Below are 18,017 nucleotides of genomic sequence, written 5' to 3'. Positions count from 1 at the left end.
ATGAAGCTGCAAATTTACCAATGAGACACAGCATCTTGACAAATTCTTCTGTGTGTTGTAGAATGTCGGATAGCATGTTGAATGGGACGTCTCCGGAAAATACTCTGCGACCCACAAAGGAGAACAACTCAGATACCTTTGAAATCAGCAGTTGTGCATCTTTGCTAATTTTAATTTGACCTTTTTGCTTTGATTTTTCTGCAAAATACAAAAAATATAGTGAGATATTGGGGACGATTTCAGAACACATACTGGAGTTTTCTTCTTTGTTTTAACAATAAACCCAAGAAAATGTTAACCTGTTTCTCACATCCTTGACTTCATTGGGACCGTTCACCTGCATTAAGATAAGTCTTTGCATACTCAAATTTTTTTGAGTAGATCCAAATTTGAATATTTTTGAAATTTGTGGTGAATCAGAAAGTTGAAAAATATTGTTTTGATTTTGGGCATTTTAATGATCTTTTCAATTTTATTTTTATAAAATTGAAGGTAATTTCAAGACATACAGTTGTTTCAAACTGAAAAATTGAAACTTTTTTTTTCAAAAATGTCAAAACAAAACATTTCAATTTTTTCTTGTTTTCTTCCTCCACCAAAATAATTGGTGAAACAGACACAAATTTGTAAAATGTTGAGTTATTGCTCTATTTTTCTCTGAAAGAAAGTTGTGTCTGAAAAGTTTCAATCAGCTTTAGTCCTAAGTCCCTAAGGGCCAGATCTCCAAAGGCATTTAGGCACCTACAGCTAGAGATAGATGACTAGTGGGATTTGGCACCCAGCCAACTCCTTTTCACTTAATTATGATCCCAATAAGCTGAACCCATCCTGAGGTCATCAGAACAAAATGTCCATACAGAAACTCACGGACAGCTGATATAATATCCCAGCCCATGGAGGAGTTGAGCAGCCCTATGAGAACGCCAGCTGTCTTCTTTTCAAACCGGTTAGCATTCGCTATCTGATTCAATTCTTCAGTCCACATCTTTTCAATGATAATAGATAGGATTTGTCCAAAGATTGGCTTGTTCGTCTTTGAAAATTTGCTAAGAATATCTCGCAACTCTGACTTCTGTAAGAAAGAATATTTTCTAACTACATGGGTAGAGATATTACACACACACACACACACACACCATCTCTCACATCTGCTGATGTTTTTGTACCCATGTGTAACATACTACTCATGTCTGTCACATGTCATAAGTAGAGCTAAAGGAATAATGGATTTTGCGTTTTAGGGGCTGACCTTAAAAAAAAATTGAGTTTGATTTGGACTTTTTGTTTATTAAATTTCTCATTGAATTCAAATCTCAAAAAATAACATTTTGAATCAAATAATATGTTCCTGGTTGGCTCAAAGTTTATTTTTTTAAGGTACATGATTTGTTTTAAGTCAACTGAAACATTTTAGTCATCTTGACTAGACACTGTTTTTGAGGTTTTCATTTTGGTTTGGCTGTTTTGGGGGTGTTTTACACCTTTGTGTGCATGTGTGGTTTTTTTAATTGGCCAAATTTAAAAATAAAAAGTCGCAATGTTTTGAAAAAGTCAAAATGTTTCAACTTTTATAATTTTTTTCAGGTTGTTGTTTGTTTGTTTTTGTCCTAAACTACTTGTTGAATTCAATCCAAAATTGTGAATAGTTTTGGAGCTCCAAAAAATGCACATTTTGGCCAAAAAAATCTATTCATCCCCTCCCCCAAAATTGCCCAGTTCTACTAACAACATCTATTAATCATTTAGTAACCTTTTAGAATCTATTTGTAAGTGTTCCCCTAAAGTGTACAATAAGTACGCACAAAGCCACCCAACATGGCAGAGTTGGGAACAGCGCTCAGGATTTCCTGGCTTCTGGACCCTTTGTTCAGTGAAGGTCAGGCAGCTCCTACACATGAGGAGAGAGAGATTCTGCTATACCTCGCTTTTTGTCAGACTTTCGATCCTCTGAACGATGTGTTGTGAAAAGCCATTTTCCAGTTCTGTGTCTTGGTACTTTCTAATAAAAGTCAAGTAGTGATCAAACAGGTGTTTATGGTTCACCTAGAACAAGGAAACATTTGTTATGCAACCGTCTTTTGTACCCTCAGAAAAACCTTTCTTAATGCACATGCAGAGTCAGATCCTCAGCTGGTGTAAATCAGCAGGGTCACATTGGAGTCACACCAACGTATACCAGCCGAGGAGCTGCCTATCATTATTTTGGTGTGTAAGACAGGGGTAACATGGTAGTAAATCAGTCCCTTAAATATTATGGAGCTCATTCTCTCCTGCTTGGTGCTGTGGGACATCATTTGCTTCAGTTTCAAGTGGGGGTGAAATGACACCTGAACATGCCCCCTGATGGTAGCAATTTACATTCCTTTTGCACAGGTGGAAATGACGACACAGGTTGAAAAACCATGGGGAAGAAGGTCATAGATTCCAAGGCCAGAAGGGCCATTGTGATCATCTAGTCTGACCTTCTGTGTAACACAGGCTAGAGAATATCCCTGAATTAATTCCTATTTGAACTAGAACAGATTTCTTACAAAAAACATCCAAACAATTTAAAAATTGCCAGTGATGGAGAATCCACCACGGTCCTTGGTAAATTGTTCCAGTGGTTAATTCCCCTCACTGTTAAAAATTTACCCATTATTTCCAGTCTGAATTTGTCTAGCTTCAGCTTCCAGCCATTGGATTGTGTTAGACCTTCCTCTGCTAGACCGAAGAGCCCATTATTGGGTATTTGTTCCTTGTGTATTGTGACAAAGTTCCTCCTCTGCCTTGGTGGGTTCTGTGCTTTCTGGCGGATTTGCTCGCCTCAGAGGTTCACAGCAGCCCCCAGTTTGGCTCTTTTGTTAGTGGCACAAACCTGCTGTTCACTCAGCTAACCTCATCACTGGCCAGCATGGGGAAAAGGAGGAGAACAGTCCCCACAGTCTCTTCTGACCCACCTAATGGGTCGGGGGACAGGCCAGGGACCTTCCCCTCTGGAGGGACCCACAGTCCAGGTCACCTCCTCTTGTATCAAATAGGGAGTAGGGGGGATGGGGGGAACCTGGGACCGCCCTCTACTCCGGGTTCCAGCCCAGGCCCCTGTGGATTGCAGCTGTCTATAGTGTGTCCTGTAACGGGGGAGCATTGCGGGGGGTAGATTTTTTGTTTTCAACCAACCAAAACAATTTAGTGAAATCAACATGAATTTGCAAAATTGTTCTGGTATCACTGCATCTGTTTTTACAGTAAAAAAAAATTTTCACCACAAATGTTCCTCAACAATACTTTCAAGGACCTTCACAGCCAGTCCCCATTCTTCTCCTCACTTCGCATAATCCACCTTCCTCTAAATCGCTCCCTTAAAAACAACTGATGCTGTGATTGTCACCCATGGACAGGTAGCTGGTGCGCTGTGACCGTTGCTTATTATTTCAGTAATAATAATCTCACAGCTCTCTTGTGCTTCCCCAACTCTCTGTGTCTCCATCCTGTTCTCTCTTGCCTTGTGCATAGATTTTAAGTTGTCTGATTTGTATCTGTGCAGCACCCTACACAAGGGGGCCCTGGCCTTCTCAGGAAAAGAGCTTGCCCAAGGTCTTTATTGTAATTAGTCAACTCACCTTTTCTATCCACTCTGCAAACAAAGATTTAATATGTTTTCGCCAGCCAAGTGTCCACTTATCACAAAACAGCCCAGCGGAAATGAGCTGCTGCCATTTCTAGGAACAGAACAAACCTATCAGTTGACTATTTTTTAAGAGGAATAAGAAATCAGTTTCAATGGTTTTCTGGACTCACATCAATGTCATGAAAAAAAGCATTTTCCTGATCATGTGGTTTGGGCAATAATTCCATGATCCATGATTTTGCTATATCCACAAATTCCTCAAGCCTGCTGGTCTGACTAAGGTCCTGAAACTCCTTGAAGATAAAAAAAGAGCAAGTTACAGAAGTAGCAAATCCTGCTTTTAATCTCCTTTATAGACATTAAATCAAACACTTGAAAAGAAAGCCACCAATTTCAAGACTGCATTTCAAGACTTGCTGTTATTCAATAGCCTAAATATGAGGTCACTGGAAAATTCAGCTGTTTAGAACTCATTAGCAAATGATAGAGAAATTATAGGTTTAAGTAGCTCTGGAAGCTACAGGAAAAAATAACTGAAACCAGGAATCAAATTGGGCCAAATTGAAGCAATTCAGTGAGCAAACAATTTTTTAGGGTTGCCATCTTGTGTTTCAGAATTTAAACTTCATTAAAAAATGAAGTAATTCTTCTAAGCTGTTAAGGGTGCTAACATAACCTCCAAATTGTGTGTGATTCATAGATTTAAAGGTCAAAAGGGACCACTGTCACCATCTGGTCTGATCTCCTGTAAACACAGGCCAGAGAACTTTCCCAAAATAAATTCCTGTTTGAATTAGAGTATTTAAAAAAAAATCCAATCTTGATTTAAAAATTGCTAGTGATAGGGAGAATCCACCACAAACTTTGGTAAATTGATGTGACATCTGCCTGAGTCTTCAGATTGCTTAGGCCATGCTCCTCACTGTGGTATCAGAGCTCTCAGAACCATTAGCATGCCATCCCAGTCACACAACCACTCTCAGGTGAAGGTCCTTGGGAACTGTCTCTCTTGATGTTTCAGTGGAGTGTTAATACTGAAGCCTAATCATAATTGAAATGTCCACATTGTTAACTATTTCACTGTTGATCAAAACATCCAAGAGATGAGAGAGGGGGTCACATTGTGAAGCTCTCCACTATCTCCTGAGTTGCACCTCATTTTGGAGTCACAAGTGCATGAATGGAATTTAGTTTATGGGTGAAACTTGGGGAAGGATCACTGCCCCCTACCCTGTTTTGCCCCAGTTTGACTTGCGTCTAAAAATTAAGTATGAAGAAAAAAACGGTTACTCACCTTCTCGTAACTGTTGTTTTTCGAGATGTGTTGCTCATGTCCATTCCAATCAGGTGTGCGCGCATCACATACATGGTCGTCGGAAACTTTTTCCCTTAGCAGTTCCCATCGGAACTTGCTGGAGGATTCTCTGCTCCTTGAAGTCTTTAAACCATGATTTGAGGACTTCAGTAGCACATTCATACGTGAGAGGTTTTTTGCAGGAGTGGTGGGTGAAATTCTGTGGCCTGTGTTGTGCAGGAGGTCAGACTAGATGATCATAATGGTCCCTTCTGACCTTAATATAGATGAATCTATGAATCTATGAATTGGATTGGTTGGGGAGCCCCTTGGAGTGACACCTTCATGGCACTCAATATAAAACCCTGCCAACCCGACTCCACTTCAGTTCTTCCTTGCCGGCTACTCCGACACAGTGGGAGGAGGTTGGGTATTGGAATAGATGTGAACAACACATCTCGAAGAGCAACAGTTTTGAGAAGGTGAGTAAGAAGAAGTTGTACAGGAACGATGGTTCTTCGAGATGTGTGTCCCTGTGGTTGCTCCATTCTAGGTGTCTGTGCATCCCTGCACCAGAGATCAGAGATTTCTCGCAGCAGTACTTGGTCGGGAGAAGGGCGCACACAGGAGTCGTCTTGTGCAGCCATCGTCACCTCCTGTAGCGCGCGCATCCCCGACCTTCCCCTCCGTTCCTTCTCTACCGCAGAGCTCGGTGGTGTGAACTCCGAAGTAGAGGGGAGGAGGGTGAGTAGTAGAGCACCCACAGGGCCACACGTCTCAAAGAACCATCGTTACTGCACAAGGTAAGACAAGGTTACTCACCTTGTGCAATAACTGAGATTCTTCGAGACGTGTGTCCCTATGGGTGCTCCACTTTAGGTGTTCGTGCACCCCTGCGCTCATAATTGGAGACTTTTAGTAGCAGTGCCGGTTGGGTCGCATATGTGTGGTCCGTGTCTCGCGCTGCTGCAGGCAGTTAACCGACACTGTGCGACCAACCCCCACTCAGTTCCTTCTCTACTGAAGAGACTAATAAGGAAACTCTGAAGTAGAGGGGAGGAGGGAGGGTAGTGGAGCACCCACAGGGACACACATCTCGAAGAACCTCAGTTACTGCACAAGGTGAGTAACCTTCTGTTCTTCGAGTGCTGTCCCTGTGGGTGCTACACTTTAGGTGACTTCAGAGCAGTGCCCTCTGATGGAAGGAGGGGCTTCGGAGTTGAAGTCATGACCTCCGATAGCAGAGAGCATCCAAAGGAGGTATCAGATGCTGCCTGTTGCTCTAAGGCATAGTGCTGTCTAAAGGTATGGGCTGAGGCCCAGTCAGCAACTCTACAAATGTCTGTGATAGGTACATTATGCAGGGAAGCCATGGAGGCTGATAAGGCTCTAGTGGGACGTGAGTGAATCCCCATGAGGGATTGGCAGTCACACTGATGATAGCAGGGTTTTGTGTGATTATGGATCTACATGGAAAGTCTTTGTTTAGAGATGGTGCTCCTTTTGGAGCATTCAGTGATGGGTAGAAACAGTCTGGGTGATTTATGGGATGGTTTAGTCCTGTCTATATAAGAAGCCAATGCCCTCCGAACATCAAATTATGGAGTGTGTAATGTGTTCTATCTGTGTGAGGTTTAGGGGTGTGGTCTGAGGGAGGCTTTATCCTCAAAGAAGACCATGTATGGGGGTTCCGCCATGAAAGCCCACAGTGCTCCCACATGTTTTTCATAGATACTAAGGTCAGAAGGGACCATTATGATCATCTAGTCTGACCTCCTGCACAACGCAGGCCACAGAATTTCACCCACCCACTCCTGCGAAAAACCTCTCACCTATCTCTGAGCTATTGAAGTCCTCAAATCATGGTTTAAAGACTTCAAGGAGCAGAGAATCCTCCAGCAAGTGACCTGTGCCCCATGCTACAGAGGAAGGCGAAAAACCTCCAGGGCCTCTTCCAATCTGCCCTGGAGGAAAATTCCTTCCCGACCCCAAATATGGCGATCAGCTAAACTCTGAGCATGTGGGTAAGATTCACCAGCCAGTCATTATAGAAAAATTCTTTCCTGGGTAACTCAGATCCCACCCCATCTAACATCCCATCACAGGCCATTAAGCCTATTACTAAAACCATGTTATCCCATCATACCATCTCCTCCATAAACTTATCGAGTTTAATCTTAAAGCCAAGTAGATCTTTTGCCCCCACTGCTTCCCTTGGAAGGTATTCCAAAACTTTACTCCTCTGATGGTTAGAAACCTTCGTCTAATTTCAAGTCTAAACTTCCTGATGGCCAGTTTATATCCATTTGTTCTTGTGTCCACATTGGTACTGAGCTTAAATAATTCCTCTCCCTCTCTGGTATTTATCCCTCTGATATATTTATAGAGAGCAATCACATCTCCCCTCAACCTTCTTTTAGTTAGGCTAAACAAGCCAAGCTCCTTAAGTCTCCTTTCATAAGACAAGTTTTCCATTCCTCAGATCATCCTAGTAGCCCTTCTTTGTACCTGTTCCAGTTTGAATTCATCCTTCTTAAACATGGGAGACCAGAACTTAAACATGGGAGACCATGTCTGACAGATGTCATTGCCACAAGAAATGCTACTTTCGTAGAATGGTGTAGCAGTGATTATGTCGTCCTGGGTTCACATGGGGAAGAGGTGATGGTTCGAAGGACCAGGTTCAGGTCCCATGGTGTAGTAGGCTCACGTAGTTCAGGGTAGGCATTATTGAGTCCTCTGAGGAAACATTGGGTCAGTAGATGGGTAAAGACGGGATGGCAATCCACTTTGGGGTGGAATGTTGTGATGGTAGGTAGATGGACTTATTGAGCTCATGGATAGGTCTGACTATTTGAGTTCTAATAGGTAATGAAGTATAGAGGGTAATGTCCCTAGGATGGAAGTCATCCATTTTAGTTGGCACCAGGCCTTAACTCATCTCACCCTTTAGGGTGTATGGGCAACAGTTCATTTCTGTTCAACTGTGTAACTATATTTTGTACTGCCTCTGAACAGGTCAGTTCAGGTTCCATGAGCCATGGAGGAGCCAAGCTCTGAGATGGAGTTTCTGTGGATGCAGGACACGGCCTCAATCCTGGAACAACGTGTGAGACAGAAGTGGGAGTGCGATTCATGGATGCATGGTCATGCTGAGGGGGTAAGGATACCATGGTTTGGTGAGATCATCATGATAGTAGAATTACTGTGGACCATCCAGCATGATCTTGTGGATCACTCGGTTCAAGAGAGAAATCGGAGGGAAGGCATAGAGAAGGGGAGCGTTCCACTTGAGGAGGAATGCATCGCATAACAACTGCACACCGAGACCTGCACCGGCACAAAAACGAAGGTGTTTGGTATTTTGTGCAGTTAATAAAAGATCTACTGTGGGGAACCCCCAGTGCTGAAATACATGCTGGATTATTGTGTTGTCGAGCTCCCTTCGCGGTCCTGAGAAATTTGTCTGCTGAGGGTATCTGCTGTGGTGGTGTGGATACTGTGTCTGATGCACCATCGTCAGGGTTTTATGGCTTGCACGCAGAGGTACTGTGAGTGTGCTCCCCTTGTCTGTATATATAATACATACAAGCTAAGGCTTCAAATAGCCTTGTCTGTGATGAGTGGCAGGAACTGGGAGCAAGAGTTGGGGACAGCTTGAAGTTCCAGTAGGTTTATATGTCGAAGGGATTCCGCAGGGGACCAGTGGCCCTATATAGAATGTGGGTGCAGGTGTACTCCGCATCCCAGGAATGAGGCATTTGTGTCTGAATGAAGGATGCCCCCGTGCATACGATGGTCGGTTTTGCCCACCAGAGAAGGGGGTCCTTTATTTTGCCCGATATTGTGGGGTGCTTGTTTATGCTGTGCCTGTGTGGAACAAAGTTGATACGTAGCCTTCCTTGTAGACAACGGATGTTTAATCTGGTGTGTCTGACAGCAAATGTTGTGGCTGCCGTGTGGTTAAGGAGTTGGAGGAAAGTCCTGGCAGATACCTGTGGGCTATTTCATGCAGTGGGTATGAGGCTGGTGAGAGTGAGAGAATGTTGTCTTGGTAGTGAGGCTATAGCCTTGATAGAGTTGAGGTGGGCCCCAATGAAGTCCAGCTCTTGCACTGTTGTGAGAGTGGGCTGGCCAGTATTTATTAGGAAGCCCAGATTCATGAAGAGGGTTACCACCTCTTCGGTGGCTTGCAATGCTGTCTGCTGGGTTGACACTTTTAGCAGGCAGTTGCTTATAGTGTATAGTATGACCATTTTGAATCATTGTGTTTCTGACAAACTTGTTGAATTATTGGAGGTCGAACATTGGTCTCCAACCACTGGAATTCTTGTTAGGGGAAGTTGATGGTTGGGATGCAGCAACTTGAGAAGTAGATTGTTGTCCCCTCAGGGCCTGTGTCTGCAACCCTGTGAATCAAATCACCACTGTTGTTGTGAATACATTGGTGGATGGTATCATTGGGATGTAAAGTAATTCCTCTGTTTCCTCTTCGGTTTGGGGTTATAGGTTCCCAAGGATCGGAGAGTCGCTCGTGAGTGAATGGAGTGAGTCGCCTGTCTTTTTGGCGAATAATTTGGGCTGGCAAGTCTTTCACCGTGAATTGCACCTCTTCGGGGAAGCCAGAAAGATAGAGCCATGAGGCACTTCTCATTACAACCACCATCGACATAGATGTTGCAGCCCTGTCCTCAGAATCAAGTGCTGTGAACTGTTCTCCCTTGTCCTTGGCAATAAAATTAATCAATTCGGACATTTTTGTGTAGTTTGTATAGTTGTATTTTGTTAGTAATGTCGCATAGTTGGCTTTGCGGAGGTGAGGGGTAGCCAAGGAGTAAGCCTTATTGCCAAAGCTGATCAAGTCTTTTCCAGTCCTTATCATGAGTTGTGTTTCAGGGCTGTTGTTGCATGCCACCTCACTGGACTGTGTCTATCACTAAGAAATTAGGCACTGGATGCGAAGTCCACACCCTTTGTTGGTATACACCTCCTGTCGGACCTCCCGACAGCTGGAGGGGCAGCCGCAGGGGTCCACAGAATGACCCCTACAGGGTCCATCAGTGCCTCATTCATGTGAAGGGCAACTTTTTTTTTTAACAAAATGGATGTATGCAAAAAATCCACTAGCCCATGCTGTATCATGGGGACCTCCTCAAGGGAGATGTCCAGAGAGGGCCACTCTCTCAAATAAGCAATGGAACAGTCTGAAATCATCCCCTATATTGGGGGGGAGGCATAAAAGTGTCCTCTGTGGACAATGATGGCAAGTGGGTAGGTGATGTCCTCTGCAGGGGTGGAGATGTTCCTCCTCTTTCCCCGGTACCACTGAGGATATTGGTACAGAAGCTGTTGGGAATTACTGTGTGCTGGGTCTGGCCGTGGCGGGCAGTCCCCCCTTGTGTGGGGCATATGACCCATGGAGGCCAGTATGCCCATGGGGATGGGAGCAGCATAGAGGGTCCCCATACCACTGTAAGTACCCGGAGACAGCATAATATGCCCCAGGAGAGACTCCTGGGTTGACTGACTCCTGATGGATAGGAACCGAGGGGGAAATACTCCCTGTTCTTCCTCATCTTCCTCCTTCAAATAAGGAGCGAGACAGCGAGTGATGCTGGGGACGCAGGGAGACTTGATGCCGAGGGTCTCATGCTCGTATCGGTACCGCGAATAGAGGGATCAGGGGCAGAGCCGAATACCAGAACCCTCTGTCTGAGGAACTGCTGATGTGCTGGTTTGATTGGCCCCTGGGGCTGCCTCCTTGTCAGAGCCAGGGCTGCGGAGGAGAAGGTGGTGCTGCGTGTTGGGTGCACCTTTGAAGACGCCGCCTTTTGTAGCGATGCAGAGGCACAGGGTTTCGGTTTCCCCTTAGTGCCTGTGTCGGAGCCGGCTCTTGTAGCGTCTCTGGCTCTAGCGGTGCCGGGGTTTTCCACCACCGCGGCTCCTGGCGCTGACAGCATAGCTGGTGCCGGCACTGGATGCCTGCCTGTGGAGCGACTGTGGATTGCGGCATGGAGGCACGGGGCTCTGAAGTCTCTGTCTGCAGCAGCGCTGGAGCTCCCAGCCACCGAAGCGCCAGACGCTGACAGCACAGCCGGTGCTATTATTATCCACGGGACGGCTGTGGGGTTTTTTTTATTATTATTATTTCTGCGGTGAGGACCCAGGTGCTTCCTCGAGTGACGCCCGGCAGGGCACTCCAATGTGGGGCTGGAGAAAGCACTTCTACGAAGCTGCCGCTGGCGAAGTGAGGGGCAGCGGGGTGGGGGGTGTCTCAAGCCTCATGCCCTGACGCAGGTCAGAGAGACCTCTCCACTCCCTGGCTTTCTGTGAGCCTGAGGCAACGCAACACTTTGTTACTGCCTGTGTTGGAGGCACTAACATGCAGGCAGCAAACACAGCTGTGGCTCACGAAAGCTTCTGCTCAAATCAATTGGTTAGTCTCTAAGGTGCCACTAGTCCTCCTGTTCTTTTTGCGAATACAGACTAACAGGGCTGTTACTCTGAAACCTGTCAGGGACAGGCACTCCAAGCCTAGAGGCAAGGCGCTGAGAGCCCAGGAAACTGGGCATTCCCATTGGGGGGCTAGGAGGGCTTTCACCCTCAAAACGGCTCTTTTTCTGAAGTTCCTGGCCATGAGGTTTCTTTTTTTTTTTTCAACAAGGAAAAGAGGAAAGGTAAACAAGCTAAGTAGCTGCTAATAAGGAAACTAAGTAAGTGACCGTAACTAATTAACTACAAAGTAGTGAGGTGCTGCTGATTGCTCCGACTTGTAGCCAAGGGCGGTAGAGAAGGAACGGAGTGGGGGCTGGTCGCACAGCGTCGGTTAACTGCCTGCAGCAGCGCAGGGAGGCAGGGACCGTGCATGTGCGACCCAACCGGCACTGCTACTAAAAGTCTCCAACTATGAGTGCAGGGGCGCACAAACACCTAAAGGGGAGCACCCACAGGGACAGCACTCTAAGAAGAACTTCTTCGAGTGTAACGAACAGGAGGACTTGTGGCACCTTAGAGACTAACCAATTTATTTGAGCATGAGCTTTCGTGAGCTACAGTGAGAGAATAAAAATGTGTACTCCTTGGAGGGGACAAAGTATTTCCTCTCTACTCCCCTGGCGGTGGGTGGGATGGAGGCTGGAGTCTGCCACAGGGTTTTGTTATTGTTTTGTATGGTTTTTATACTGGGTAACACTACCCTGGAAGGACCCTCTAGGGTGAGAATATTGACCATTGGGTCCTCAGATTCAGCCACTTCCTCCACCTGAAGACCCATGTTCTGGTCGATGCGGTGGAGCAGGTCCTGACGTGCCCTATGGTCAATGGATGGAGGACCTGAGGCTGAAGCCTCTGCGACTACCTCATCAGGCAATGATGATGAAGAGGCCAGTGGGGGTACCGGGTCCTCCTGGTCCTGCAACTGCTCGGGAAGGTCCTGTGCTGAACTAGGGTCCTCCACTGGCCTGACCCAATCTGATGTGTCCTGGGGTCATGGGTGGTTCTGGAGCTGGCTCTGCCAAGTCCTCTGAAGTGTGAGGGGGCAGCCTGCAGAGGGTTGCTTCTGCAGACCGAGGAGCAGGCCTGATCACTGAGGACTGGGAGGGAGGGTGACTGGAGGCCACCAACCTGGAGGTTCTAGAGGGGGTACCCTGTGCCTGACGGTAAGCCCAGGGGGTCTAGAAGGGCCACTGTTGGTGCCAGGCCGCTGTCACTTCTGAACGGCGCCTACTCGAGCGATGTCTACTGTGCCTAGAGCAAGCAGAGTCATCCTCCAAGTCTGAGGATCCCGAGGGCGATGACCTCAGCGGCACAGATGATCCTTGCACAGGGGATCAGTGCCGTGAGGAAGGTGGCGGGGATTGGTGCCTCGATGATCGAGTTGGTGTCAACCATGACCAGTGCCGTGTATCTGGTACCCGTGAATGGGTGTTGCGCCTCCGTGCCAGTTCTGTGAAGAAGACCTGGATCAGTGCCACCCTTCCAGTACTGGGGAAATGGAGCGACATTCCTTCGGTGCCGGGCGCTCACATGCCAGTGTCGCGGTGACGGAAACCGGGATCGGTGCCGGGCTCGGTGCCGGTCCGGTATAAGGGAGCGCCACATCATTGTGAGCTTACCTCTCAACTGAACGAACCTAGGGGGTGCTGGAGGCTTTTCTCTAATGGCCGGGGGCTGAGGCTCGGTGATCTCTATGAGGTTGTTAGCTGCCTCAAAAGTGTCCGGGGTGGAGGGGGGCTCCAACATCTCCACCAGGCACTCCCCCGCTGGAGAGTCACTAAGAGCTGGACTCAACGGTGCCTGCTGGGGTGCCGGAGTCAACAGCCTGAGTCTCTGCTGCTTGGGCGCAGAGTCCTTTCTCTGGTGCAGCAAGGTATCTCCCAATGGTCTTGTAGCTCTCTGGGGAGAGTGCCCTCTCTCCACCTTCTTGTGGTGCTTTAGAGACACCGGGCATGTGGAGCGGTGCTGGGGTGCTGCTCCATGCTGCGGTGCCAGTGATCTTTGGTGCTGAGGGTCTCTAGCTCAAGAGTCTTTCCTCGGCACCGTTTCTTGGACTGACGCCGGAGTGTTCCGCATTGAGTTCGCTCCCAGGCCCTGGTGGTCAGGTGCCGCTGGACGAAGAGCAGCTTCTGTCAGCAATTGTTTACGCCTGAAGTCATGCTCCTTCCTGGTCCTAGGTTTGAAAGCCTTACAGATCCTGCAGCGCTCTGACTGATGCACCTCCCCAAGACACCTCAGGCACGAGTCGCGGGGGTTGCTATTAGGCATAGGCTTCCAGCATACACCGGAAGGCTTGAAACCTGGGGCTGTCAGCATGCTTCGAAGCCCAGGGCGGGTGAGGGGATGTGGACCATCCCGCCCACCAATGTCTCTACTAAGAACGAACTATCTGTTAAGCTAAGGGAGACTTACAATCAGCAAGCGAGACACTGTTCCAATGTCACCATGGATGGTAAGAAGGAACTGAAGGAGGGTTGGGCCAGCAGGGTCATATATTGAGCACCATCAAGGCGCCACTCAAGGGGGCTTCCCAGCCGACCCGACGGGAGCTGCTGGAAAAAATTTCTGACGACCGTGCGTGTGATGCACGCACACCTGTTTGGAATTGATGTGAACAAGCACTGGAAGAAGAATAAAAAGTGCTTCAGATCTGGATTCAATGTTGAAGACAAACTACCCAAACATTTTTCAGAACCAGATGAGTTAAGTCGGGTGCCAGGACTGGGCATGTGCAATGTGTTATGCCTCTTGCCTTCCAGCAACTGATTTGTGAGCCTCAGAGCCAGAGGTTCTAATGCTCCGGTCTGGTTGAGACGTGTTCAGTGCAAGTCCAGAAATGGGTAATACCAGAGGTTGCTTTAAACAAGCAAGCCCCTGTTCCTTAGGGGTAGTGAGTGAGCTCTTGAGAGTGTGTTTGTCTGTCTGCTTGCTGATTTGTTTTCAGTTTGCAAAATCTAATAAGGGACAGTGTGCTGTGACAGAAGCAGTGCCAATGATTGCAGCTGAACCTTGATTAAGGGGCAGGGCTTCCCTCATCAACAGTTCTATAAAGGCAGCCAACTGGCCAGCCAAAGGCACAGGAGCCAGAAAACAGAGCTAACACCAGAGAAGTTTGGGGAAGTGAAGGGCAGAGGCAGACAGTAACAGAAGATGGGAGAGTAAGGAAGAAGAGAAGAGAGCTGGTCCTAGAAGAAGAAGGTAAAAGACAGTGGAGATAGTCAGAGTTCAGCACTCCGGGAGGATAGAGGATGATGCACAGAAGATTGCAAGTGAGAACACAAGACAAGAGGACTTTCAGACAAAAAGAATAGAATTATGAGGGCCAGAGAATTGCACCAACACCAGGAAGAGGTAGGTCACCAGAGATGGTCTGGAGAACAGAAGAGTGTGCTGTTTGCCAGGAGCTAAGATACAGGGTGTTGATCTGAGGCTGAAGAGATTCTAATGGGAGCTGGAAAGAATCCACTGATTGCCCTTCATGTAGGAACAAATGATACTGCCACATTCCCACTGGAACACATCAAGGAAGACTAGGCCAAGCTGGGAAGAGATTTAAAGAAATGGAGGCTCAGGTGATCTTCAGTGGGATTTTAACTGTCCCTAGAGGAGGAGAGAGAAGACGAGACAAGATTATGATGATCATCAGAAGGCTCAGGCAGTGGCAGGACTGGCTCTAGGCACCAGCAAAGCAAGCACGTGCTTGGGGCGGCACAATTCCAGGGGCAGCATTCCGGCCATTTTTTTTTTTGCTTGGGCAGTTGCACTCTCGGAGCTTGGGGTAGCAAATTTTTTGCCTGGCGAGGCAAAAAACCTAGAGCCGGCCCTGGGCAGTGGTGCTATCAGGAGAGCTTTGGGACGTTTGACCACTGGGACACATTCATGGACAGAAGACTATTCTCATGGGATGGATTCCACTTGAGTAGGGAGGGAAATAGACTTCTAGGATGGAGGCTGGCACAACTGATTACAAGAGCTTTAAACTAGAAATGCAGGGGAGACAGTTGGGAGATGCTCATGGAATCACCACTCCTGATTTTAACACTGAGCGGGAAGAAAATCAAGTAAAAGAGGATACAGCAATGGAGAAAGGAACAACAGAGTGTAGGATAAAAATGGACAAGAAAAGATGGTGCCGATGACAGTGACAATAACAGTCAGGTAGGTGATACCGGCAGTCAAATGACTGTAACTATTCAGATGAGGAATCTGGGTAAAGCCAAGGAGAAGCAACTTACATGTCTATACTCCAATGCAAAGAGCCTGGGTAACAAAAATGGAGGAACTGGAACTACAGTGCAGGAAGCGAAACCAAATATTATCGGAGTGTAAGCAGAGTCAGGATGAGCTCCCCCCTGACATCTGGTGGTGAGGTGTGGCAAGTTGTGGAAAAGAACTTCAGGGGCTGATCTCATTTGCATAGGCACACCCACGCCGCCTAGAATGAGGCCATAGCTGCCCAAATGGTCACTTTGGCTGCTGTGGGATCCCCAGTGTCTCTGTTACTGGGGCAGGAAGAATAAATTGTTATTACCCTGATTATGGGAATCAAGGACAGTGGAACTGTACTTAGTCTTTTGTTATGATGGAGGGACTCACCATCAACTAAGCAGCACTCGCTAGGTAAGGGACATGGGTTCCAAAACTCTGTGAATTGAGAGAGGTTTGAGATAGGTATTAGTACCTGGTGGTGTGGGTGCCTTTGTGAGGGCCTGAAACACCAGTTGCACCTCTGTCTCTGTGGAATGTCAGAGCTAATTTTGGGTCTATTAAGAATCTTGCTACAGGTACTGTGCTGAATTCACTTTGGCCTTATGGTGCACCAGCACTAAGGCTCCCACTACTATGAGCTAAAATCACTGAGCACTGTGTCAAGTAGTGGGGAGCCTGAAGATTTAGAGTGCAGTGGTGCTGTTTGTGGATAGGCTGGCAGAGCGTTCGTGAGATGGTGACCAGGGCGGAGCCCTGTGGGGCAGTCGGCTTCAGGTCACGTGAGGTGCCCCTTACTTCTTCCCCCCCTACCCCAGGCACATTTTTACCCAGACTGGGGAGTAACACTCTGCAGATGAACTTTTGAACTTTGGGGCTGGACTTTTTGGACTTTAGGTGATTTGTGGATTGCTGGACTCAAGAGACGTTTGGGTTGTGGGACTCAAGAACCCGAGGGAAAGGACGTGGCCCAATTTATTGGGGTGGGTCTTTGCTCATGGTTTGGTTAGTAAACACTAGTTGTGGTGTTTCCCCAATTTAATGCTGATGTAGTTTACCTCATGTTATTAAAGATTCTCTGCTACACCGAGACTCTGTGCTTGCGAGAGGGGAAGTATTGCCTCTTTGAGGTGCCCAGGGGGTGTGTAAGATTTTTCTAGGTCACTGGGTGGGGGCTCGAGCCAGTTTTGCATTTGCTTTGGTGAGAGGGAACCCCTGTGTACTGAACCCGGCCCTTGCTGCTATCAACTTGGCCTGGCAGAAGGGTTACAGGAATAATGAAAACATTATTGGAATAATTGGTGGAAATGATGGAAATTGGTGGAATAACTGGAGTACAGGTATAGAAATTGGTGGAATAACTGGAGTACAGGTATAGAAGGGTATGTGTTGTTCAGGAAAGACAGTAATAAACGTACAGGTGGTGGAACAGAATTGCATGTGAATGACAAGGCAGACTGTAAAGAAACTGGAAATCATTGCATGGATAAAACAGAATCTGTTTGGGTCAAAATCAGTTTGGGGAAGAAAGGTAACAGAGGCTCCACTGGGATAGTGCTTGGGGTCTGCTATAGAACCTTAGGATCCGATCTGGATATGGATTGAGACCTTTTTAATAGTTGTGATTAAATAAATGCTACTGAGCATTGTTTGATTATGGGAGGCTTTAATTTCCAGATGAAGGACAAGTGCCACTAATAATGGTGATAGCTGACAGATTTCATCACCAAATAGTCACCAACGCAACAAGAGGGGATGCCATTTTAGATTTAGTATTGGTAAGTAGTGAGGATCTCATACTGTTGGTTGTAGGGGATACCCCTTTTTCGAGAGATCATGAACTAAACTAAGCTTAAACTAAACGAAGGATAAACAAAAATACGTCTGCAACTAGAGTCCTTGATTTCAAAAGGGAAAACCTTAAAAAACTAAGGGAATTAGAGAACATAAGAATGGCCATACTGGGTCAGACCAAAGGTCCATCTAGCCCAGAATCCTGTCTTCTGACAGTGGCCAATGCCAAGTGCCCCAGAGGGAATGAACAGAACAGGTAATCGTCAAGTGATCCATCCCCTATCGCTCATTCCCAGCTTTTGGCAAACAGAGGCTATGGACTCCATCCCTGCCCATCCTGGGGAAGTGGATTGGACTGAAGAACTCAAGGATCTGAATGTAGAGGAGGCCTGGAATAAGTTTCTGCAACTTTGACTTAAAGTAATTGAAGTCTGCATCCCAAGGAAAGGGGGGAAATCATAGGAAATGTAACAGACCACACTGGATGAACAAGCATCTTAAACAGGTTAAGAGAAAGAAGAAAGCCTATAAGGAATGGAAAGCAGAAAGCCTACAAGGAAAGCTACCTCTTGGAAATCAGAAAGGGAAGAAATGAAAACTGCCAAAAGCCAAGCAGAA

The 18,017-nt window shown here is 46.9% G+C and overlaps 1 protein-coding gene across 1 annotated transcript in view; it reads right to left on the bottom strand.

The window, feature by feature from the left end:
* Positions 1-18,017, bottom strand: part of LOC125637939 (E3 ubiquitin-protein ligase rnf213-alpha) — a 144,942-nt gene that overhangs the window by 92,438 nt on the left and 34,487 nt on the right. Inside the window, exons 11-15 of the mRNA XM_075130130.1 lie at positions 3,781-3,903; positions 3,603-3,701; positions 1,921-2,043; positions 868-1,072; positions 19-198 (exon numbers count right to left, since the gene is read on the bottom strand). Of these exons, the coding sequence (XP_074986231.1) occupies positions 19-198; positions 868-1,072; positions 1,921-2,043; positions 3,603-3,701; positions 3,781-3,903 (730 nt within the window). The remainder of the gene's footprint in view (positions 1-18; positions 199-867; positions 1,073-1,920; positions 2,044-3,602; positions 3,702-3,780; positions 3,904-18,017) is intronic.

This window comes from Caretta caretta, chromosome 6 (assembly GCF_965140235.1).
Source record: "Caretta caretta isolate rCarCar2 chromosome 6, rCarCar1.hap1, whole genome shotgun sequence".
Classification (NCBI taxonomy): domain Eukaryota; kingdom Metazoa; phylum Chordata; order Testudines; family Cheloniidae; genus Caretta; species Caretta caretta.
Note: the sequence above shows the minus strand (reverse complement) of the source record. Positions and strands in the feature narration are given on the sequence as shown.